General features: G+C 46.6%; 1 protein-coding gene across 1 annotated transcript in view; it reads left to right on the forward strand.

The window, feature by feature from the left end:
* LOC130030171 (ceruloplasmin-like) overlaps nt 1-24,334 on the forward strand; it is a 35,294-nt gene that overhangs the window by 5,440 nt on the left and 5,520 nt on the right. Inside the window, exons 3-17 of the mRNA XM_056121390.1 lie at nt 30-242; nt 704-874; nt 1,848-2,083; nt 4,394-4,403; nt 5,774-5,786; nt 5,927-6,088; nt 7,757-7,887; nt 8,584-8,724; nt 8,919-9,130; nt 11,165-11,315; nt 12,546-12,758; nt 13,907-14,114; nt 15,321-15,460; nt 17,559-17,687; nt 22,629-22,735. Of these exons, the coding sequence (XP_055977365.1) occupies nt 30-242; nt 704-874; nt 1,848-2,083; nt 4,394-4,403; nt 5,774-5,786; nt 5,927-6,088; nt 7,757-7,887; nt 8,584-8,724; nt 8,919-9,130; nt 11,165-11,315; nt 12,546-12,758; nt 13,907-14,114; nt 15,321-15,460; nt 17,559-17,687; nt 22,629-22,735 (2,237 nt within the window). The remainder of the gene's footprint in view (nt 1-29; nt 243-703; nt 875-1,847; nt 2,084-4,393; nt 4,404-5,773; nt 5,787-5,926; nt 6,089-7,756; nt 7,888-8,583; nt 8,725-8,918; nt 9,131-11,164; nt 11,316-12,545; nt 12,759-13,906; nt 14,115-15,320; nt 15,461-17,558; nt 17,688-22,628; nt 22,736-24,334) is intronic.

Raw genomic sequence — 24,334 nt, forward strand, 5'->3', positions numbered from 1 at the left:
TCAGGGCCCGCGCAAATTCCATTTTCCAGGTGCTCTCTACCCCGACAATACCTCGGGCTCGCAGAGAGAGGATGACCGCCTGGACCCAGGGGCACAGTACACTTACTTGTGGTTTGTGGAGGAAAAACAGGGGCCTGGCCCCAGCGACAGTAACTGTGTGACCAGGATTTACCACTCCCACTTGGAGACCACGAGCGACTTGGCTTCCGGACTTATCGGCCCGTTAATAATCTGTAAAAGAGGTAACGCCTGGGACACGCCCCTGTGGCCCCAAAGTCAGGGTTCCCCTCCATGACGCTAGTTGAGTTTTGCCACCCAATAATTTTTCTTTTTCTGCTAACTTAAATGTGTTTGATAAAAGAGAAAGAAAATTTCTTTTTCTGGCCCTGACCTCCCTGTCTCTAAGTGGAGGATGGAGTTGCCATTTGGGCGCTGGGTGGCGATGCTGAGTCCAGGGCTCGGGTTCAAGCCCAAAGACGCAGGTAGGTCGGCAGGGGGTGGTGGAGCCTCGGGGAAGTTCAGTTTCTCCCGCACACCGAGGGAGCGGACGGGAAGGCTCTGTGCTGGCTCTCTGCTTTAAAGTTCTGTCTGTGACGGTGCAAATCTGACTTGGATGTTTTCAATGACTTCTGGGAAATCACTGGTCTCCTGTGGCAAAAAGAATAACGGCAGAGAGCGACTGTTTCGCTTTGCTTTGTTTCAGGCACACTGATTGGAGACAGGGAAAAAGGCGTCGATAAATCTTTCGTCCTGCTGCTGTCTATAATCGATGAAAACCAAAGCTGGTATATTGATGACAATATCAAAGCGTACACGGACAGTGCTCACATTAACACCAGTGACCCTGGCTTCCGGGACAGCAATCTCATGCCCTGTAAGATGACAGGACTTTCTGGTTCATTAGGCTGTCCTTGGAGTTTCCAGAACCCGATTCAGGAATTTCCTTTCCTTGAGTTTTCCCTTCCTTCCTTCCTTCCTTCCTTCCTTCCTTCCTTCCTTCCTTCCTCCTTTCCTCCCCCCACCTCCTTCCCTTCCTTCCTCCCTCCCTCCCACCTCCTTCCCTCCTTTTCTTCCTCCCTTCCTTCCTCCCTCCTTTCTTTTCCCCCTCTCTCCTTTCTTCCCTTCTTCTCTCCCTCCTCCTTTCCTTCCTCCCTCCCTCCCTCCCTTCCTTTCTTTCTTGCAGTGTTAAGGCTCAAACCCAGGACTTCCAACATGTAAAGCAAGTACTGGTAGTGAGCTACATTCAGGGCGTGATTTTATTATTTGGGGGGCTCCTAAACAGTGCTCAGTGTCCACCTGCCACTTCTGGTGGTACTCAGGGAACCACGTGGTGTTGGAGGCCATACTGAGGGCCATCTCGTGAAAGGCAGGGGTTCCAGCCAATTGGGCTATCTCCCCAGCCCTAATTTTTCGTTTTTCACTCAAGGTTTGATTCTGCTTGCTCCTCCCCTGATCACCCCCACCCCACCAACCAAAAACACAAAATAGTGAGGTAGATGGGTTTGTTTTTCAAAATCTGATAATGATCAAAAGCAGATGGCAGGAACGTAGGAAAGGCAGTTGTAAAGCAAAAAATATGATGAAGATCAAAGCCTTCGTCTCTTTCTATTCTCGGCCCCTTCCGTTGTTTCCTGCCTTTCAGCTCGATTTTCTTCTCTTGCTCCTGCAGCTTCTCGGCATATGAAATGTTTATGTCCCCTTTTCTTGGCAAATGCAGCTTTTGTCACGGGTCATGCGTGAGCGCAATGCTCAAAATGATCAGATTTATGTTATGTGGAAATGCTCAGAATTCTCTGCCGTGGCCCCGCTCGGCCCCGCTTGACAGACTCTCGTACCTTTGTTTTCAGCCATAAATGGATACCTGTACGGAAATCTGCCTGATCTCACCATGTGTGTGGACGACAGGGTCAAGTGGTTCTTGGTGGGCATGGGTGGAGTAGTCGATACCCACCCCGTCTATTTCCACGGCCAGATGCTGATCTCTCAGAACAAGAGACAGGACACCATTGCCCTCTTCCCTTCCTCGCTGGAAGACGCCTCCATGGTGGCCCAGGGCCCGGGAGAGTGGATGCTGGGGTGTGCAGTCCATGGTAAGGATTCCTGACACAAAAGGCCTGGACCCTTGGAAGCACTCAAAGAGAGAGCTTCCAAGGTTCCAAGCGTTATAAGCACCTTCTCATCTGAGATATGGGCTTTTAATAGAGAACTTACGGTAGTGGGTGTGCCACTACAGTTTAAGTACAAATTACATAAATGACAACGTAGGCAACGCAGTAGATGCAATACAGATGCTGGTTTGTGATGATGCCTCCAAAAAGAAGTTTCAAAAGGGAAAAGGAAAGCTCAGAACAGTACATGTTCACTTCAGCCAGCTCCTGCTCACGCAGGCTAATCTTATTTTATTTTATTTTGGCTTTGGGGGCCACACCTGGTGGTGCTCAGGGGTTACTTCTGGCTCTGCACTCAGGAATTACTCCTGGCAGTGCACAGCGGGACCATATGGGACTCTGGGGATCGAACCTGGGTTGGCCTCATGCAAGGCAAATGCCTTCCTTGCTGCACTATCACTCTGGCCCCGCATGCTAAACTTTTAAAAATAATCTAGTGCCCTTAACACACTAGGTGAGAGAGCAGGTAAGCACAGACTGTCTCAGGACCGACTCCTCTTCCCACAGGCAGAGCGTCCACGCTCCTGGTAAGCTTTTGCTAAAAGGGGGGGGGGGGGGAGAGAGAGACAGAGACAGAGACAGAGACAGAGAGAGACAGAGACAGAGACAGAGAGATTGGCTAACGGAAAGAAGGTGTGAGATGTGAGATGTGAGAATGTGAGACTTGGGTAGATGCCAAGAAGAAATGTTTCCTTCTACAGAGAAACATGGGCAAAAGTTAGTTTTATTTTCTTTAAGAATGTTTTTGGTTTGGGGGGACTATGCCTGGGAGTGCTCAGGGGCTACTCCTGGTTCTGTGTTTGGAGATTGTGCTCGGCAGTACCATGTGCTACCAGAGATCAATCTCCGACCCCTCTGCAAAGCCTGCACTCAACCTGTTGAGACTTCCCCCACCCCACCCCCTGGGTCTCTCTCTGTCCCTCCCTCTGCCCTCTATCTCTCTCCTTCCCTCTCCCCTTCTCTCTACCTCCTCTCTTTCCCTCTCTCTATCTCCTCTCTATTTCTGTCTCTATTTCAGTCCCTGTCTCTCTCTCTCTCTCTCTTTCTCTCTCTCTCTCTCTCTCTCGCTTACTCTCACTCTCTTCTTTCCTCAAAGGGTTTTAAGGGAACAGCAAACAACCTCAGGTATCATAATTAACATTCTCTATAGTGACATCTACAACTTCCAATGACTTTGGTCTATTTCTCAAAGCAACAATTTACAAGACCCCTGAGTGACAGGCAGGGCAGGGATTATTACGTTGTTACAGTTTTGTTTTGTTTCTCAGTTGAGGAAACTAGCTCCAAGAAGTCACACTCTTGCCTTCAAACCTAAAGCATTAGAGTTAGGAATTATGTTGGACTAAATAATCTTAGTCCAGTGGTCCATACATTTCCTTATTTTTCTTTCCTTCTTACTCATACCTTCATTTAATGATGGATCGGTCAACAATGGACTCATTACTCTTTTTCAGTCATAATGAAGTCCAGTGACTCCATGCTGGACCAGAAAGGTAACATGGGTGGTATTGTGTCCTCCCAGAAGTGGCTGATCCCAGTTTGACCCCTGGCACCACCCAGGGTGATAGAGCACCACCAGGAGTGATGTCGGAGCAAGCTGGGTATGGCCTAAAAGAACGCAACACAAAACAGAAATGATCCCATGCTTCAGATAGTCATGTTTTATTTTTCAATCGGAAAACATTATTGTTGTTAGAAATGAAAATTTCCCTTTTCTTGTACAAAAAAAATTGAATTTGGTTCTCTGATCAAATGTTTTTTTAATTTTCTTAACCAAAGGAATACTCTGGTTAGCTTCATGCATCAGTGAATTATTTACACAGCTAAACATCAAGATTCATTAAGATTTCCTATGCATTCTAATACTGCCAGCATATTAGAAAGGAGAGCCTTGCAGTTACTATAACTCAGGAGCTGGATTTAACGACAGTATGTTCTCACTTACAGAGAAATACCATGTTCAAGGTAAAAAATTACATTCCTAGCCAGAGAAATAAAACAGTAGGTAAGGTCCTTGCTTTGCAAACCCAAATTCAATCCCCAGCACTCTATCAAGTACTGCCAGGATTGACACCTGAGCATTGACCCATCAGTAAGCCCCAAGAACTGCTGCGTGTGGCCTCCAAGCAAGAATAAAATACGTTCAGTGCCACCACTTCAAGTGCCCATGTTTGTAGATGGTACCCTCAAGGAGGTCTTTCTTCCTCTACTACAGCCCAGGGAAGAATCTAGAGAGTTCCTGAAAGTTCTTTGATCAGCCCCACGGCTTTCTCCTGTGTGTCTCCTCTCTCTGTGTCCTTGTACCGTTTTTGTTTCTTGTCATTATAAGAATACATGAGTAGACTTTTGCTGGAGAGGGATGAGAGAGAGAGAGAAAAAGGTGAATAAGAAGGAGGGAGAACTAGATGTGGGAATGTGGCAAGCAAAGAAAACCAAACTTTAATGTGTATGGGTGTCAGTTCCTAGCAGTTCAGGAAACCCACAAGTAAGATAAGTCAACTGGTAAATACTTAAATCATTCAAATTGGCCATGGCGGGAGGCTTCGCCCCGCAAAAGTTAGCAATAAGTCAAATATTGGAGACCTGGCTTAAAAACACCCCTCTTGAGCTCCATAGTGCCCCACCCCACCCTGGGTCCCTTCTCAGAGACGGACCACAGTAGTCCTTTGGGTTCGAATTCTTGCCAACGTCTTTACTGCTATTTTCCCACAAGACAGATGCATATGCAGAAACGTGCAGCTGTGTTCTGCTTCACATAAGCAGATCGTGTTGCAGAAAATGCTTGGCTGGGTACCTCTTCACTCATTAGTGCGTCTTGAAATCTTGATGGTCCCCATACATTGACTTAATGGTTGCATGGCATTCCACATCAAAGGTGCATCCTAATTTATTTAACCACCCCGGCTGACATTTAAATGGCTTCCTTTCCTTAATTCACAAAGTTCAAATCAACTTCTATTTTATATGCATCATTTTACGCATGTATAAAGATTTATCTTGGCAAATTACCAAGAAGGGAAATCGTATACTGGAAAGGTTTTGAATGTGAGCAAATATTTCCAAATTGCCTCCGAATGGGTCCATAGTGGCTTACACTCTCAGCAACGGGATACTGAAATCAAGACACAGGAGAGATGCCCTGTAAAAATGGACTTTTTCCTGTTTGCCAACTTGTTAACATAATAAGCCCATCTACTCATTAGTGACTGGTGATAGTGCTTTCGCATATCCACAAGAAAGGTGTTTTAGCTAAATCAACGCTCAAATTTTGCTTGGTATGAAGGTGGCATCTTTACCTAAGGGTTGGTCCAATGCCAAATACTGACTTCAGCAATGATGCTGCTTTTCTGCATCCTGGCTTATTTCCCTGCTTCATATAGTTTCTGCGCAGAACCTGTAAATTTCTCAAATTTCTCAAATAAAGGCATGGTACAATATTGTTAGCTAGAGTAAAAACATGTGTGGGCAAAGAAAAAACGAAAAAGGTTTCAATGTGGGTTTTTTTTTTCTTTTTGGATCACACCCAGCGATGCTCAGAAGTTACTCCTGGCTCTGCACCCAGGAATCACTCCTGGCCGTGCTTGGGGAACCATGTGGGATGCCAGGGATCAAACCTGGGTTGGCCGTGTGCAAGGCAAGCGCCCTACCTGCTGTGCTATCACTCTGGCCCAAGATTTCGATGTTTTCGATGTTTCAACAGCCACCTGTCCTTGGGTTTGTCATGTTATGTTGTTTTTGCTGTTTTTCTCCACAGAGAGCATGCAAGCCTTTTTCAGCGTCAGAAATTGCCAAAAACCTTCGACAGTTGTTACTGAGACACACGTTTTACATTATTATATTGCTGCTGAAGAAATTTTTTGGAACTATGCCCCTTCTGGTGTGGACTTATTTACTGGAAAAAACTTAACAGCACCTGGAAGGTAATTACTAAAATATTTATGGCCAAATAAAGATAATCAATTACTTTTTTTATAACCCAGCTACTTCTAATAAGGATCTAGACATCTTAAAATAAAATCATTAACAAAAGACAGGGAAATAATCACATCAGTAACTAGAGAACAATGTGCCTAAGAATTATCGTTACACAATGAGTGAAGAAAAAAAACCATACCCCTTGCCTTTTTTTTTCCTAGTATAAATTTAAAACAGGTTGACTTAATGATCCAACAATAGAATGGATGGTATTCTCAATAGCAGTTTTACAAATTTTTTTAAATATACATTATGAGAGAGTTCTCTGGGTATAGAGAAACAATTAAATTTAGTTAGGCGCAACTCTCATTTGATATTGACTAAAGTAAAAATTAATAGACTCTCGCATTTCAATTCTATTACAATAAGATAATTCCCTGAGGGGGGGAAAATTCCCAACAGTGAAGTAGTTTAAAATATGCAAAAAAATTCTGAGAGTAAATAAGGTAAAGGTAAAGGTAAAGGCCCTCCCGTTGATCGTCGATTTGCTCGAGCGGGCCCAGTAACGTCTCCATTGGAGACTTTGTTGTTACTGTGTCTGGCATATCAAATACTCTCGGTAGCTTGCCGGGCTCTCCGAGAGGGGCGGAGGAATCGAACTCGGGTCGGCCATGTTGGCCGCTTGTAAGGCGAACGCCCTACCCGCTGTGCTATCGCTCCAGCCCTGAGACTTGTTGTTGTTACTGTGATAGGCATATTGAATATGTCACAGGTAGCTTGCCAGGCTCTGCCGTGCGGGCGAGATACTCTCGGTAGCTTGCCGGGCTCTCCGAGAGGGGCGGAGGAATCGAACTCGGGTCGGCCATGTTGGCCGCGTGTAAGGCGAACGCCCTACCCGCTGTGCTATCGCTCCAGAGTAAATATATCTCTTTTTTGGTTGTTATTTATTCCTTTTTTTTGGAACGGGGCGAGGACCACACTTAACAGTGCTCAGGGTTAACTCCTGGATCTGTGCTCAGGGGTCACTCACTCCTAGACGGACATGAGGATAAAACTGGGGTCAGCCACATGCAAGGCAAATACTTCACCCACTGTGCTATCTCTCCAGTTTCACACGTGCCTCATTTTAGTATGGAACAAACAAACCAAAGCAGATAAGCAGAATGTCTTTTTAATTTTTGTTCCAAAAGAAAGTCTGGAATTTGAAAGATAGTACAGGGGTTTAAACCACTCATATACAGTCCTCTGAGTTAACACTAGGAGGGACCCATGAACACAGGGCCAAGAGTAAGCCCTGAGCTCCACCAAGTGTGGCCAAAAACCATAAAACAAGCGAACAGACAAACATAAAATCAAAAGAAAGTCTATAGATCACCACTAAGAAGACAGATACAGATACTTCTACACAGAAGCGTTGACAAAAACCAGACTGAGTTCCATGCAAATGTTTATGTGGTTATACACACTGATGATGGGATCATGATCACCTTATATTCTCCTTTTTTGCTGTATTTCCCTTACTTTCCAAATTTCTTACAATAAAAATGCACTGTTTTTATAATCAGTGATAAATATAAAAATATCTTCAAATAAATGTGCATCAAATTTTACTTTTTTTTCTTACGTGACTACTACAAATTTTGAAGTTATTTTTGTTTCTACTTTCTCTGCAGCAAATCCCGTCTCTATTTTGACCAAAGCCCAACCAGAATTGGAGGAACTTTTAAAAAAATAGTTTACCGTGAATACACAGATGCTTCCTTCCAAACACAAAAGGCCAGAGAAGAGCACCTTGGAATTCTTGGTAAAATGCCACTCAAAGTTCATGGGTTTATAAAGACAAGTTATACACCCCATGCATGAAAATAGCATACAACAGCTCTGTGTTAGAGATTTTAGCTGTCATCTTAGAATCTTATGAAAGGAATTCAATTTAGTCCAGACTTTGTGCTAAGAATTACTCCTGTCTGTGCTGGGGATACATATGGAATGCTGGGGGTTGAATTTGCAAGGAAAGGGCGCTCTACCCGCCCCCCACCCCCACTAACTCTCTGGCTGTGAGAATCACCCGAGTTTTAGCTATCATTCTTAACTCTGTGATGTTATACAGTTCGGATTTATTTGTGTGATCCAAAGTGACTTTTTTCTTGGGGCTGGAGTGATAGTACAGCGGGTAGGGCATTTGCCTTGCATGTGGCTGACCCGGGTTCGATCCCGGGCATCCCACATGGTCCTCCGGCACTGCCAGGAGTGGTTCCTGTGCAAAGCCAGAAGTAAACCCTGAGCATCGCTGGGTGTGACCCAACAGCCAAAAAAACACAAAACAGAATAAAGCGAAAAACAAAGTGGCTTTCTTAGGACACCCGGTGACCTAGACCTCCCGTAGCAGGGTCCCTCTCGGACTCATGAACGTCCTCCCTTTCCGCCAAGCTTCCCCAAGCTAGACAGCTCGTCCCTTGTCTCCACAAACGAGCGCAGCTGCTACCTCTGTGGCTTCCAGGCCCCGTCCTGAAGGCGGAGGTGGGGCAGGTCATCCGGGTCACCTTCTACAACCGGGCCTCCGTGCCACTCAGCATCCAGCCGCACGGGCTGCGTCACAGCAAGAGCAACGAGGGCTCCTTCTACCGGACCCCCAGAGGACGTAAGTAGAGCCCGGTGCAACGCCCTTCTCGGGCCCTCGTCGTCGCTGCTCTGTTCCCGAGCTGGAAACAGGCACCTCTCCCACGCCTTTGGCCGGTCCCCGAGCACCCTGCGGTCCCAGTCCCCAGATCCCCCTCTGTGGCCGAGGGCCCTCCTGGTCTTGAGCTCGATGTTGCGACGTGGCTTTCCTCCTAGGCACGCCCCCACCCTCCGCCCACGTGCACCCGGGCTCGACGTTCGTCTACACCTGGGAAGTGCCGGAGGATGCGGGTCCCACGGCCATGGACCCCCAGTGCCTGACGTGGCTGTATTACTCCTCGGTGCATCGGAAGAGGGACACTAACAGCGGGCTGGTCGGGCCGCTCCTCGTGTGCAGAGCCGGAAGTCTTGGAGAGGATGGCAGACAGGTGAGCCTGGGCCAGGTGGGTCCCAGCAAGACACCGCTCAGGACCGGACGGCAGGAAAGGCAACATAGTGATGTGTGGCTCCACCTTCCATGTGCCCAGGAACCCCTCTACCTCACCCCCCCCATTTCCTTCTTTCTTCCACTCCAGAGCAGTCCCTTTGCCAAGGGAATGTTCCCCAGACACCGCTCAACAGGGGCGAGCCCTTCAACATCCTCTATTTGATTTGATTGTGTTTCCTTGTTTGGGTTTTGGATCACCCCCAGCAGTGCTCAGGGCTTGCTCCTGACTCTGGGCTGAGGTGCTCTGGGGACCATAAGTGGTGCTGGGGATTTGAATCAGGGTCGGCCACATGAGAGGCAAGCATCTTGCCCCTGTGCTATCTCTCCGGCCCCCTTCCTCGGCCTCTGAATGGTCACCCCTTCTTGCCCCTTCCTCTTCTGCGTAGACCCTTTCCTGTCTTTCTGACCTCTGACGCCAGAGTCAATGAAGCCTGGGTGTCCTATCACCCCTACCTCCCTCTCCTCTCCCCTCCCACTCAGGGGCTTTCCCTCCCATCCCCTGGTCCTCTTTTGGACACCAACTTCTCCAGCCAAAAGCCTTTGACCTCCAGATCCTGTCCCACGCTCTCTTGGCTTCAGCATTCCTCCCTTTGGATCCCATAGAGCAGTCTTTATGCTTAAAACTACACCCTGATTTTTTTAAAAAATGTATTAGTGAAACACCATGAGGTACAAGTTGTAGACTTACAAATTTTTGTGCTTGTGTTACAGTTACACAATGATCGAGTACCCATCCCTCCACCACTGCCCATACTCCACCACCAATGACCCCAGTATCCCTCCCACCCCCCATCCCCTCCCATCCCACCCCGCCTCTGTGGCAGGGCGATCTGATTTGGAATCCCCCAAATTTGTGTCTCCACCCTAGCACCTTGCAGTTCCATGGATTCTGCTGCTGCTGCTTTAGTTCCCGAGGAAGGAGCTAATTCCCATCTCTGCCTTTCTTCTCTGTCCGCAGTGGTTTTGCCTGCTCAAGGAGAACACATTTGGGGAGTGGGGGAGTTCCAAGAGATGTCATTTAGTTCAATCCCCAGGTCTTGTCACAAACATCTTGCAGCCCTAAACGGGGAGCGGGAATGAAAGCTAGTACCAAAATTGGAGAAGGTAAAGTTTGCCTTGCCGGTGGTCCAAGCATCTCCAGGAGTGATTCCCGGGCACAGAGCCAGATGGGCGTGGCCCCCCAGGATACACAAACAGAAGTCTGCATTTGGAATGATAGTCCGACCTCTCCCCTAGATTCTTGGCTCCTTGAAAGAACGGGGCAGTTTTTGTTCATTGTTTTGTAACAACCACAGCGCCCTCTCAGGCACGACGCGGGTGTGCAATAAGTACTTGAATGAATTTCCATTCTCCCTCACTCACATATTGAGTTGCTAGAAAAGTTTTTCTTTGTATTATAACTCATATGTAATACAAAGTCTCAAATATAAGTATAGTTGAATGTCAATTTTATTTTAAATATTTTCTATATCATACTTACTAATATAATGAAAGTCACATACAAACACCTGATGTATCTTCTCATACATGTCATTTTTATGTTTTGCTCCAAAAAATGTTTGTTTCTGGATCCTAATAGTGAAGTCTTTTTCAAATTGAAATATTTTATTTAACTTAGTTTCCTCATTGAAGTCTTTGAAAAGCCACCACCAGTAAACATCAGTGATTCTATGATCATGTTTTACGGGGTTAAGAGGCTCCAGAAAAATAAATAAATAAATAAATAAAATAAAGAGGCTCCAGTTCCTCATCTAAGAGCCTTAGGTGAAAAATGAGATATTGTAGATGTTTCTCTCTCATCTACTCAGACCTGTGACAAGTCCATTTGGTTGGATTCATGGCTTTCTGTAAAATGCCCGTGAGAGGAGAGATTAAATTTCACTTGATTAAATTTTTCAAAGCGTTCACATTTCCTCACATGGGGAATCATGTATCGACAAGATTATCAACATTTTATGTCTGTTCTAATCCACAGAAAGGAATAGACAAAGAGTTTTACATACTCGCCACTATATTTGATGAAAATGAAAGCTATCTCTTGGATGAAAATATCAAAATATTTACCACAGAGCCTGAAAAGGTGGATAAAGAGGATCCAGACTTCCAAGACTCGAACCTAATGTCCTGTAAGAGATTATTTAGTTTATAAGACAAATGCATTAATTCCATTATGGCTAAAAGTGTACGGATTATTTTAAAAAGACACATTCCCCCCCCCCCCCGCCCAGTTGTGGTGAAGACATGCCATGTTTCCATTAAATATAAAAACAAATACTGTCTTCCCGTTGTTCATCGATTTGCTTGAGTGGGCCCAGTAACGTCTCCATTGTGAGACTTCTTGTTACCGTGTTTGGCATATTGAATACTCTCAGTAGCTTGCCAGGCTCTCTAAGAGGGGCGGAGGAATCGAACCCAGCTCAGCCAGGTTGGCTGCGCGCAAGGCAAATGCCCTACCGCTGTGTTATCACTCCAGCCCCCATTAAATATAACTTCCCAATAAAAATATTAGCTACTAGGATGGATATGTTAAAGTTAATTTACCAAATATTGTCGGTCTTCTTAGCATAAATATCTTATTTTAGCTATTGCAAAGTGTGAAGCAGAAAAGTCATTTTTTTCTCTCTTGCCAAATGAGTGGAGTGACTAGATGAGTATTTGATTGATTAGTTTGTTGTCTGGTTCTTACAGACTCTAAAGTGAAGTAGGAAAAGTATCGGTCTAGAATCTGTAGATTTGAATTCTGAACTTTTAAAATCATAAGCTTGATGACATTGGACAAAGAGTTTCCTCTCTGACCCTCAAATAAGATGTCGACTTATTCGTAAGATGTTGACGCAGATCTTGAGATTATTCACTTTCTTTTTCTTTTTGGGGAGGGAGGATGAAAGCTAGTACCAAAATTAAGTTTGCTTTGCAGGTGGCCCAAGCACCTTCAGGAGCGATCCCTGAGCACAGAGCCAGCTGGGTGTGGCCCCCAAGATAAGGAAACTGAGGTCTACATCTGGAATGATAGTCCTGCCTCTCTCTCCCTCTAGATTCTTGGTTCCTTGAAAGCACGGGGCCGGTTTTGTTTATTGTTTTGTAACAACCAGCGGTGCTCAGGGGTCACTGCTGTCTCTGCACTCAGGAATTATTCCTGGCAGGGCTTGGGGGACCATATGGGATGCCGGGGATCGAACCCAGGTTGGCCACGTGCAAGGCAAATGCTCCCCTGCCTCCCCTGCCCCACTTACTATCACGCTGGGCTCGAGATGATTCATTCTTATGTGAATGAAGCATTTTATATTTAGTCCTTGACTGAGTTCCAAGTGGTGTCGTTTCACTCAAGTCCCTGTCTTGTCACAAATGTCTTGCAGCCATAAATGGATACATGTATGGAAATCTACCAGGACTGGTCATGTGTGCAGGAGACAATGTGTCATGGCACATTCTCAGTGTGGGGACGGAAAAGGACTTACATGGCATCTATTTTCAAGGAAATACCTTCATTTCTTCAGGCTCCAGGAAGGACACTGAAGCCATCATTCCCCACACTTCCAACACGCTTTTAATGACACCCGATTCCGTAGGTGAGCACGGAAGGCCCCTTTCCCAGACTGAACATGTGCTGGTGTGCTGCACATCGGCTGCAGAATACTTGCGGACACCTTCAGTCACATGATCTAGAATTACAGTATTCGGGGCAAATTCTCTTCCCCCAGCCTCCAAGTCTGACAACATCGTGTTCTTGAACCCTCCTTCCATTAAAAGTTACAGTGAACTAGCACAGCAATCATTGGAGAGGTCTGGTCTTGGGGGCGGGGGGCAGAGCAGAGTCAGCCTGGAGCTGGACTTCCGGTGGTGGTGGCGGCGGTGCCAATTTGGCACTACTCGTGTGTTCATCTCCTTCCCCTTCACCGCCTCTCATGCGGCCCTCTGTGACCACTGCCGTCCACCCTATCACCTCTTGTCATCTTCTCATGGCACCTACCAGGTCTCTGCCTTCCACCTTTCTTGCCTCCACCCGTTCTCAGCTTCCTTGCAATAATGCCCCATGTCACGTACTGATGCCAATCTCACACCTGTGCGCCCTTTCAGACCAAGAGCCATAGATTTTGCGGTGGTCTCAAAGAACCCCACCCACCCACGCAGGTAGTTATCTCACCCTTGCAAATGCCCCTCCAGATACACAGGTCTCTGAGTTTGTCCTCACCACAGCAGGCCCTGGACTTGACCATCTTCATGCCTGGATAACTCTTCCTGCTAGATTCATATCCCCTCCCTCCCACCCAACCATCTTCTCTTGATTACTCAATCAAATATTGCACCTTTGAGTCCCAGCAACACACACACACACACACACACACACACACACACACACACACACACACATCCTAGAATTCTCAGTTCTCCATCCACTGATCTATACTTTTCTTTAATCCACAGTACTAATCGCCTTCCAAACCATCTAAGTCACTCACTTTCAGTTCTACAGTACCCTGTAATAAAAACCCTAAGGACAAAAATACTCCAGCCATTTTGCTGGTTGATGTGTCTGAAAAATAGGCTAGGCATGAAGAAGAAAACCTGTAAATGTTTGTCAAATGAATGGAACATCTTCCTCTATTTTTTTAAAATGTGTATGCATGTGTGCATGTGGCGGGGGGGCAGCGTTGTAACTTAGAGATAATTTCACAGAGAAAGGAAAACTAAGTAACCTTCCCTGATTCACTTCTAGGAACTTTTGAGCTGGTTTGTATGACCGCTGAACACTATCAGGGAGGCATGAGACACAAATACCAAGTCAAGTCGTGTTCGGAGCGAAATCCTAATGAAACACAGTTCCAGGAAGAAAGAGTTGTTTACATTGCATCGGAGGAGATTGAATGGGATTATACTCCCAGCAAGAAATGGCAGCGGGAGCTGAAATATTTACAAAGAGAGAAGTATGGCAGTGATCTCTTTCTAATGGGCATGGGTTTGTTTTCTGTGGTCCTCCATCTTTTCTTTTGTTTATTGAGTGTGTATGCGTGTGTGTGTGCGTGTGTGTGTGAGAGAGAGAGAGAGAGAGAGAGAGAAAGAGGGAGAAGGATGGAGGGGGGAAGAGAGAGACAGAGATACAGCTTCACTTCTTTAATGGCCTGCATTTATTTTTTAATTTAATTTTATTTTTATAAAGTAGTTCACAATATTTGATTGCATTACTATTCTAACATCAATCCCACCACCAATGATACCTTCCCAACATCTTATTTTGGATGTTTCTATCCTGAACCCCAACCCCTGCCTTAGAGCAGAACCGAAATAATATATTTTGTATTATTTGTTATGAATAAACTTCTGAGAATGGTCCAAAAAGCTTTCCTTAAAGGAGAGTGTGTGAAGATTGTTGTATTTTATCTTGTGTTGTTAAGAACTGAGCCTTGTGTCCATATATGTGTATGTGTTTATATGTATATGCACACATACATACACAGTAACAAGTCTCACATATATACACAGATATATATCTGTAAAAATATATTTCCCTCTAAGATTGGTTGCCTTCTACTTTAAACCCTATCAGATGTGGTGCACTATTCTTGGAATATGAGTGGTGTGAGATATGAGGTGTCGCATGGCCGCAAATGTGGTAATGGTCTGCATTTAAATACCAGGTTGTGTGTGAACCTCAAATCTTCTACCCACTTGGTCCTCCTATGGTTCTTCTGCTCTCTCTTCTCTCCGGCACCCTCTTGTCTTGTCCTTGGGTGTAAATCAGTCAATCTCACCATTTAGAAGCACATTCAATATAACTTCATCTCACTGCACATGAAGCAGTTAACCTTTCCTCTGGCCATGCTCACTTCAGCTGCTCTCTGGGAAGCTCAGCTCGATCCTTTTTCTTCCTTGCAAAATTTGATGGCTTTCTGTGATTTTTCTCTTACTGTGTGTTCATTCATTCTAAACTCAAATTTTATCCTGAAAACATGGTTTAAGGTACAGATTAAATCACCAACAATCAGCAGAATTAATATATTTTTTAAAACAACTATTTTTTAAAATAGAAAAGCTTCTAGAGATATCAAAATGCCTGATATCAAAAAAGTCTTACAAATGAGGATTTATCTCGTGATTAAATAAACACTGTTGTTTATTTTTGTTTTTTGAAGCAAAACAAGCATGTTTATAGATAGAATTGGGGCCTACCTTGGATCCAAATACAAGAAGGTCGTCTACCGCCAGTATGAAGACATCACGTTCACAAAACAAACAGTAAGGAATGAGAACGAAACGCACCTGGATGTCCTAGGTACTGATGGAGGGTAAAGCTGGTGTTTGGGTCTCTCTTTCTGGGTCACTGAGGCTGACACACAGACTGAGGGACTGATTATCAGAGAACAGACAGTTCCTAGGTGCCAGAGGAACCAATTCAAGTCTGGTTCCATGGAAGCAAGAGACCATAGTTAGTTCGGGTGACCTGGCTTTCTGCCACCAGGACCCAACAATCCTAATGGGACCCCAGAGTAGCAGAGAGAAATCAATTCACTAAAGTTGAAATGAAGTTCAAAATGAAGAGGGAAACGTCTTTGTCTAAATTTCAGCATTAACGACATTTGATTGGATTCAAAGTAGGAGGCAACCAACTCGAGAGGGAAATACTATATTATTTTGGTTCTGCTCTAAATAAATAAATAAATGGATGAATTTCAGCGTTAGTCCATAGAGACTGTGTGTGTGTGTGTGTGTGTGTGTGTGTGTGTGGTGGTGGTGGTGGTGGTGGTGTGTGTGTGGGGGGTGTCACTTGCCTTGCATGCAGCTGAGTCTGGTTCAATTCCAGCACCACATCTGGTCTCCTGTGTACCACCAGGAGTGACCCCTGAGCACAGAACCGGGAGTAAGTCCTGGACACCACCAGTTGGGACTCCCCCAGACCAAGTTGAAATGAGAAGTCTGAAAACACTTTGGGAATCCTGGTTGAGTCCCCTCCTGCTCTAGGAGCCTTCTTGCCTGGCTTCCCTTCTTTCTGCCCTTTGAACCATAATCTCTTCTGAATTAAAAAAAAAAATAGAGGTTAAGTGTTTAGTAGTAAGATTGCACTTCCTCCTCCATCCACTTGGCCCATCAAGAGGACGGCTGGCCTTGGCTCCCCCACGCCCACACGTGGTAGCAGAGCACGTGGGATTTCTGGGCGTTTGGGCCGGGCCGTCTTGATCTCTGTGCGTCTCCCTGCGCCCCCTCCTGGTGGCTCTGAGAAGGCAGGTTTGCACGGACGTGCCCCGGCAGCCCCAGGGTCAGATTCTGCTCCTACTCCCCCCGCGCAGTGAGTCACTCTGGCTGTTCGCTTGCCCTGGAGTCCTGCCAAAGGCCCCAAGGTGACCTTCAAGACTCCAGTATAATTTGACAAGGACAGGAGACCCCTTCTATGAGAAGGAAAGCTCTGGTCAGGGGGAGTTTGGGGGATGAGACTGCAGCTCTGTCTTCAGCATAGAGGGGAACCCTGGCTGACAGGGCCCTGGGGCACTCCTTTGAGAGTCCTCTGGCCACTGAGTGTATCTCAGGATCATCTTGGTCTCTGATCTTCTGATTTCATCTGCTTTCGACGAGGGAACAATTTTATTTTATTATTATTATTATTATTTTGCCTTTGGGGTCACACCCGATGATGCACAGAGGTTACTCCTGGCTCAGGCTACTCCTGGTGGTGCTCGGGGGGACCATATGGGATGCCGGGGATCAAACCCAGGAAGGCCGTGTGCAAGGCAAATGCCCTCTGCGCTGTGCTTTCACTCCAGTGCCAATTTGTTTGTTTGTTTGTTTTTGGGGTTTTTTTTTTTTGCTTTTTGGATCACACCCGATGATGCACAGGGGTTACTCCTGGTCGACTAGGAAACGATTTTAAAGCAAGTTTATCTGTCTGATTCGGACCTGGAAAGGAGGCAGAGAGCGTGTGGGCATGGGGACCTGAGGTCTAGGAGCAAACATCACGCTGCTCAGTGAAAAGGCCTTGCCCTCTTCTTCCACCCACCCTCCTCCCTCTCCTCCTCCCCCTCCCCTCCCCCTCCTCCCTCTCTTCTTCCCCCTCCTCCCTCTCCTCTCCCTCCTCCTCCTACTCCCCCCCCTCCTCTTCCTCCATCAGGACAGAGGCCTTCCGTTTCCATTCCTCAATGGGGTATCTTCCTCCATGTGAGCTGGCACTCCTTAAAGTCTGTTTCCAAAGACAGAACCAAGAAAACATAAGATGCCTAAACGTTTCCAGGCCCGGACCAGACTTCAGGACTCAGCAGGCTGTTTGTGTTTCTGTAAAGGAGAGAGATCCAAATGACACCCCTGTCTGAAGACTCAGGGGACAGATGACTCAGAAAGTAAATGACCCTGGGCCTCCCGTTTCCCCTTTTTCCATTTTTCAGGTCCTTTGCTGATTCTCTCCCCTGGACAAGTCCTCCGAGTGGTCTTTAAGAACAAAGCTTCCCGACCCTACTCAATCCACGCCCACGGAGTGAAAACCAGCTACTCCACTGTGGCTCCCACCCAGCCAGGTAACTGCTTCGGGGGAAGAAGAGGTGGAGGCTTTTCTGTAGGTGATGCACAGACGCCTTCTCAGGGCAGGAATGTTGCCATGGATAGAGGAACCGAGGAGGCGAGGGGAGAAGCTCTTTCTGGAAGTCGGGCTTGGCGGCCTGGGGTGAACCTTAGACAAGACTCCCTGTGGACCCACTCGCCCCTCCTCCCTCTCCTCCTCCCCTTCTCTAGTCCCTCACCCCCACACCCCTGCACCCAGACTCTCCCTCACCTCCTGTCCAGCTGCCAGGAACCCTTCATCTGGGTCGCGTTCAGTCGCTCCCACCCAAGTGTCAGGCGCAAAAGGCAGCGGGGACGAGGGAGCTGGGCCACCCGGACGTGAGCAGCTGCGTCTCTCCACATCTCTAAGGCACCCCCATGCACAGCGTTCTGCTGGGGCTGCTCTCGGCTCAGTGCTCAGGGGTCGCTCCCAGCGGTGCTTGGAGGATCAGGCAGTGCTGGAGAACAAAGCCGGAGGGAGGCCCAGGAGCAAAGCACGTGTTCCAATCCTTCGATCCATCTCTCCAACTCAGGAAATCGTTCTATCACATTTATTGATTTTTTTTCCTGGCCCCCTTGACCATGCTCAGGCCTTCTTCCTCCTGGCTCTGTACTCGGAGGTCGCTCCTGGCAGATCTCAGGGGCCCACGTGTGGTGCGGAGGGTTGAATCTGGGCGATCACATGTGAGTTAAGCACCTTGGCCCTGTGCACTGTCTCTCCAGTGCTTAAGACATGATGTTTCGATGCAAATGCCCAGGGAGCCGATTCTAAAACAAAGGTTCTCAAGAAACAGTGCTCTTGGCACCAGTGACTGAGAACCAAGTGAGAACAAAACAGAATTGGCCCAAGAGGAGCGTCCACGTAGCAGCAGCCCCCACAGAAGGCGCAGCCTGCTCTGAGGGTGCTGCAGACGGCCATCCCAGCTGCCCCGTTCCTTGAAGAGGCCACTGTGGGCCCTTTGCCCCTGACTTGGCTACCAGAGGCAGGCTCGAGGCACACAATTCAGAAGGGACCCCCCACCCTTCATTCTGTTTTTCACTTGTTCGTTTTGTTGGACCATACCCAGAGATGTCCAGGGCCTGCTCCCAGTTCAGTGCTCGGGTGTCATTCCCAGCCATACTCCAGAAACTGCGGGGTGCCAAGGATGAAACCCAGATGTCCCTCATGCAAAGCCTGAACTGCGCAGCCCTTTGAGCCGTCTCTCGGGCCTGTTGTCCTTCAGTCCCAAAGTGGACTGAGAGGACTTCCAGAGTGGCTGTCCTCGATCCCACAGAAACAAGACGTTCTAGGAATTAAAGGGTACCAAGGAAAGGGTCAGATTCAGGAAGAGTTGCTCTTAGAAACCGAGGGTGAGTGACATGTGCCCTTTTGGTTTTCAAGACAGCCCTGGGGCTGGAGACAGCTCGGTGAGAGCACGTGCCTGGCATGTGTCCAGCCCAGTTCGGTTCCCGCCACCACATGGGATCTGGAGCATCACCAGATGCAGCCCTGGGGCTCCCAGACCTGCCAGGGGGACCAGGAGATCCCCAGAACTGTGGGGCCTGAGCACCGCCAGGTCAGTTGGCCAAGAATCACTGGTGGGGTCTTGACCACCTGAGCAATACTTGGTAGTACCCCTCTTGCCAAAATTTTTTTCCCAAGATTCTGAGGTGGCCCCCAGACAAGCCTCCTGCCCTGGGAGCTCACACTTCATCTCTCTTGCTCTGATAATCAGGGAAGGATCACACATTCCTTGTATTCCAAAAACGCTTCTGAGGATGAAGAGTTCTTCCCTAATGTCCTCCAAAAGCTTACTGGAAATGAGACCAAAGTGAAATGATATCAAAGGAAACTGATTTGACCTCAAGCTGATCAATAGCAGCAAGAGTTCAGTTGGCAGGCCAGGGAGCTGGTACTTCGGGGAATGTGCTGGCCTTGCACACAGCAGACTCTGGTGGGATTTACGGCACTGCAGATGGTCCCCCGCCCGCCACTAGGAGTGATACCTGAGCACCGAGCCCGAAGCAAGTCCTAAGAACTAGAGCTTGTAGTACCAACTGCGGCCCTTCCAAAGGAGTTAAATCCTCATTACTGAACTTCTACAGTTGCACAAAACTTCTAGAGCCGCAAAGTACTTCTCCTACTAGTTCCTTGTTTGTATTCATTTTTCATTCCTTTCATTCATTTTTTCATTTGGTATGCCAGTTCAGGAGAGCAGGCGCCCAGAGCCTGGCCCATTGGCCAGGATCAAGCACCCACCAAGGACAGGATTCTCCTCCATTCTCTGGCTTCCCCCAGGCTCCCATTAACCCATGTCAGTGGAGCGAACATCCCACAAACTGGGGGTTTGTGGGAAGAAACCTAGAAGGCCAGAGGCACCCACAGCCTTGCCCTTCACCTGGACACCCAGCGGGAATCATTTCATTTTCTACTTTTCTTTGTTCTTAGCAGAGTTTTCAGGAAATAGTATTATTTAGGGTCTGTTATGCCCAACAGTTATTAGACATTCTGGAAAGGGAGGGTCAATAGCAAACGGATTTGGACAAGGGGATGGGAATGGTTAGTGCAGGTGTGTGGGGGGAGTTGGGGAATGAACTTAAGCCTCTGTAAGGAAGCCAGAGGACTAAGAGCAAGGGTGCCCATGTTCAGGGCGGGTGGGTAGAAAAGAACTTTCCTGCAAGAGACAAGCATGAAGCATTCGGACTCGGGGCTAACAAGGGTGAGGAGCGGGTGGGGGTGGGAGGAAGAAGCACCGAACAGAAGGTTCAGAGCTGGGATTCAAAATAGATTTCAACATCTGCCTTATTTTTACTGCACCAAGTATTTGTTGAAAGAAGGAATGAAATGGTGAACGGTTGACTTTTTTTAAATGCTCTGGGGGTTGGAGTCAGTCACCCTGAAAACACTGATTAGGGACCTCAGCCTCACCCTGTTGTCCAGATTACACAACACGAAGGCCTTCATTTGCATCACCTCACCTAATCCCTAAATCCCCCAAAGCCCCACTTTACACACATGAGGACACAGTTTAGAAAATGGAACCTTAGGCGCGAAGGCCAACAAGTCAGGAACTGGAGGGCCAGGAGTGGAGATCAGAGCCTTGTGGCCCCATTAGACGTCCCCTGTAGGGTTGCTGGGTTTCCTGTTCTCCATAAGCACATGTGATGCAGAGATTCTGTTCGGTTTGGGAATGCTGTGCCACTGGCTTATGTATCATGGAATTCCACCATTTGGATCCTTACCTCTCTTTGTGTTAAGACTCGCCACTCCTACTACCAAAGTTCTGGAACTTTCCAACCACCCAAAAGTCCTCTCCTCATTCTCCATTCCTTCCCCCTTTCTCTCTGGGAACCACAATAGTTTTCATTGAGTTTAGAAGTTAGTTTTATTTTGCCAGTCCATTTCTTAAGTTATCCTGATTTCACATATGAGTGAGTCAGTCCACGTGCCATTTGACATTTGTGTCCCTATTTCACTCAGCACAGTCACCTCAAGAGTCATCCATTTTGTCCCAATGACACAATTTTATCCTTTAAAGGCAGTCGGGGCTGGAGCATTAGTACAGTGGGAAGGGTATTTGCTTTGCATACTGCTGACCAGGCTTCAATTCCCAGTATCCCATCTAGTGCCCTGAGCACCACCAAGAGTAATTCCTGAGTGCAGAGCCAGGAGTAACCCCTGAGTATCCCAGGTGTGACACGCCCCCCCCCCAAAAAAACTCAATACACACAGAATTGTATCCCATTGATTTTATGCATGTACTGCAGCTTTCTTACGGAGTCGTCTGTTGAGAGGTACTGGGGTCACTGGTCACCCCTGGGCACTCCAGGTTTGACTATCGTGATGCTACGGGCATAAGGGTACGGGTTTCCTTTGGCCTCGATGTCTGCATGTGCCCCTAGTTAGTGCCATGAGTTCAGAACGATGCTGCTGCATCCCAGGGGATTTGGATTCTGCTCTTTGCTCTGGGGCCATCCCTGCTAGTGGCTGTTCATGGATCTGGTACTGGAAGGTATGGGAGGCGATTAGTTACTCCTGCGGGTGCTCAAGGGACCATGTAGCCCAGGGAGCAGACCCAGGGCTCAGCATGCAAGCACTCCGGCCCTTCAAGCTGTCTCCTCAACCTTCCATTTTTATTTCTCATAGGAATCTGCACACTTTCCCAAAGAGACTGAGCCAATGAACCTTCCCACCAGCCATGTACTAAGTTTCTCTCTTCTCCACATCCTTGCCAATGTTTGCCGTTTCCATTATATTTCTTTTATGTTATTATTATTTGATGGGGGTTGGACCACACCCAGTATGCTCAGGGACTAATACTGGCTTTATGCTCAGGATTGACCCCTGGCCATGGTTTTGAGACCTTATGCGGTGCTGGGGACTTGAACAAGGTGGGTCGCATGCCAGACAGGTGCCAAACCTTTTGTATTAGCTCTCTGGCCCCCAATATAATATAATTCTCTTTTGTTGTTGTTTTTGGGCTTTGTCTACCCTCAGTGGCCATGTTCGGGGGACCATGGTGCCTTATGAGCTGTGTGCTCGGTAAGCACCTTAACCTTTGCTTTCAACCTTTTAGACAGAAGCCGTTCTCCCGGGCATGAAGAGATAATTTACATATTTTGTGATTCTCATTTCTCTAACAATAAGCAACGTTAGGCTTTTCTTTTTCTTTTTTTTTTCTTTTTTTTTTTTTTGCTTTTTGGGTCACACCTGGCGATGCGCAGGGGTTACTCCTGGCTCTGCACTCAGGAATTATCCCTGGCGGTGCTCAGGGGACCATATGGGATGCTGGGAATCGAACCCGGGTCGGCCGCGTGCAAGGCAGACGCCCTACCCGCTGTGCTATTCCTCCAGCCCAGGCTTTTCTTTTTCATGTGTCTTGGTCATCTGAGTGTCTCTTTAAAATTTTATTTACATAGCTGGTGTTTTCCTGTTTTAGGAGAGATCCAGACATACATTTGGGAGATTCCTGAAAGAACAGGACCTACGTCAATGAACTTTGAATGTATACCATGGTTTTACTACTCAACTGTGGATGTTGTTAAGGTAACGTTTAAACAGAATCAGTTTTCCATCTGTCTCCTCCCAGAAACTATAATGGAGGAAAGGAGTTGGATTTTGCTTAAAAGGTAATCTTAATTTTCTGAACACTTTCTGTTAAGTCACCTAAATAAGGCCCTGTTTTAATCCTCCACCGGGTTGACTTTTTCAAGGTTAAAACACACAATTACATTGTGATTATTAATATTTACAATCTGCCAGTATGAATTGGAACTTATCTCTCTCTTGCTCTCCACATATGTACATATATGTGCACATATGTATATATATTCATATATTTGTGAATATACTTCTCTTTGTCTCATTGGATAATATTTAGTTTATACAAAGAAAAGTAAAGTCATCCCTGTATGTCAACTAGGAATTCACCCCAGGAATCCCCTCAGATATCCAAATCCATAGATGCTTCTAGAAAATATTGTAGTATCTTCATGTTCAGCAAATGATGGGGGCCTGAGAAATCATTCCCAGTTAACCTTGATGTGCTCTAGGTTAACTTGGTTTTGTGTGATTACCTTTTCGTATGACATGTACACAATGATGAAATAAATCACCAAGCAAGCAACACATTTCTCAGAAGGGGTCACTCCTATTAAGAGATAATGATTCTGACCATTCCACATCTTTCATAATACTTTAAAAATCATCCCTAGTGGCTGGAGTAATAGAACAGTGGGGAAGGTGTTTGCCTTGCACACAGCTGACCAGGTTCAATCCCCGGCATTCCAAGTGGTCTCCCAAGCAGTGCCAGGAGTAATTCCTGAGTGCAGAGCCAGGAGCAACCCCTGAGCATCGCTGGGTGTGGCCCCCAAAAAATCACCCCCACATTACTTACGATACTCAACATAATGTAAATGTGATGTGAATAGTTATAGTACTTAGAGAATAAAGACCAAAAAACAGTCTGAAAATGTTCTTTCTGATATAACCATTGGAGACCTTCTATGTGCAGATAACATGTTTTCATGTAGAATCCAAGAATACAGAGGCCGACTCTATGGAATTTAAAATTCAGTCATTAATGACAAATAAAACATAAATAGTATGTATACTTACATATATATTTTTTTTTCTTTTCGGGTCACACCTGATGATGCACAGGGGTTACTTCTGGCTCATGCACTCAGGAATTACTCCTGGCAGTGCTCATGGGACCATATGGGATGCTGGGAATTGAACCTGGGTTGGCCGCCTGCAAGGCAAATGCTCTACCCGCTGTGTGATCTCTCCAGCCCCACTTACTTATATTTTAAGTGGCCAGTTGTTTCTATTTCAGTTTCTATGTATTCACCAACAGAAATTCCTGCTCCCTGGACATTTTACTAATTGGTCTTCTCTCTTCCTGGAACAAAAATACACACAGCCATTCAACCCCAAAATAATTGAGTTATAAACAAACCAAGGAAGGCATCAGAGATGCCTAGACTTTTCTGCCAACCTGTAATAGTGTCATAGAATTCTAATGAAAACCATCATTTTCTAATTTAAATGTTGAATCCATGGAGGAGCATACCTTTAATCTCTTTCAGGAGTATGTCATTTGTTTCGGACATCGACTTTCAGGAAGAAGAGGATAAGAACTTT

Source organism: Sorex fumeus, unplaced genomic scaffold, assembly GCF_029834395.1.
Source record: "Sorex fumeus unplaced genomic scaffold, SorFum_2.1 ptg000044l, whole genome shotgun sequence".
NCBI lineage: Eukaryota > Metazoa > Chordata > Mammalia > Eulipotyphla > Soricidae > Sorex > Sorex fumeus.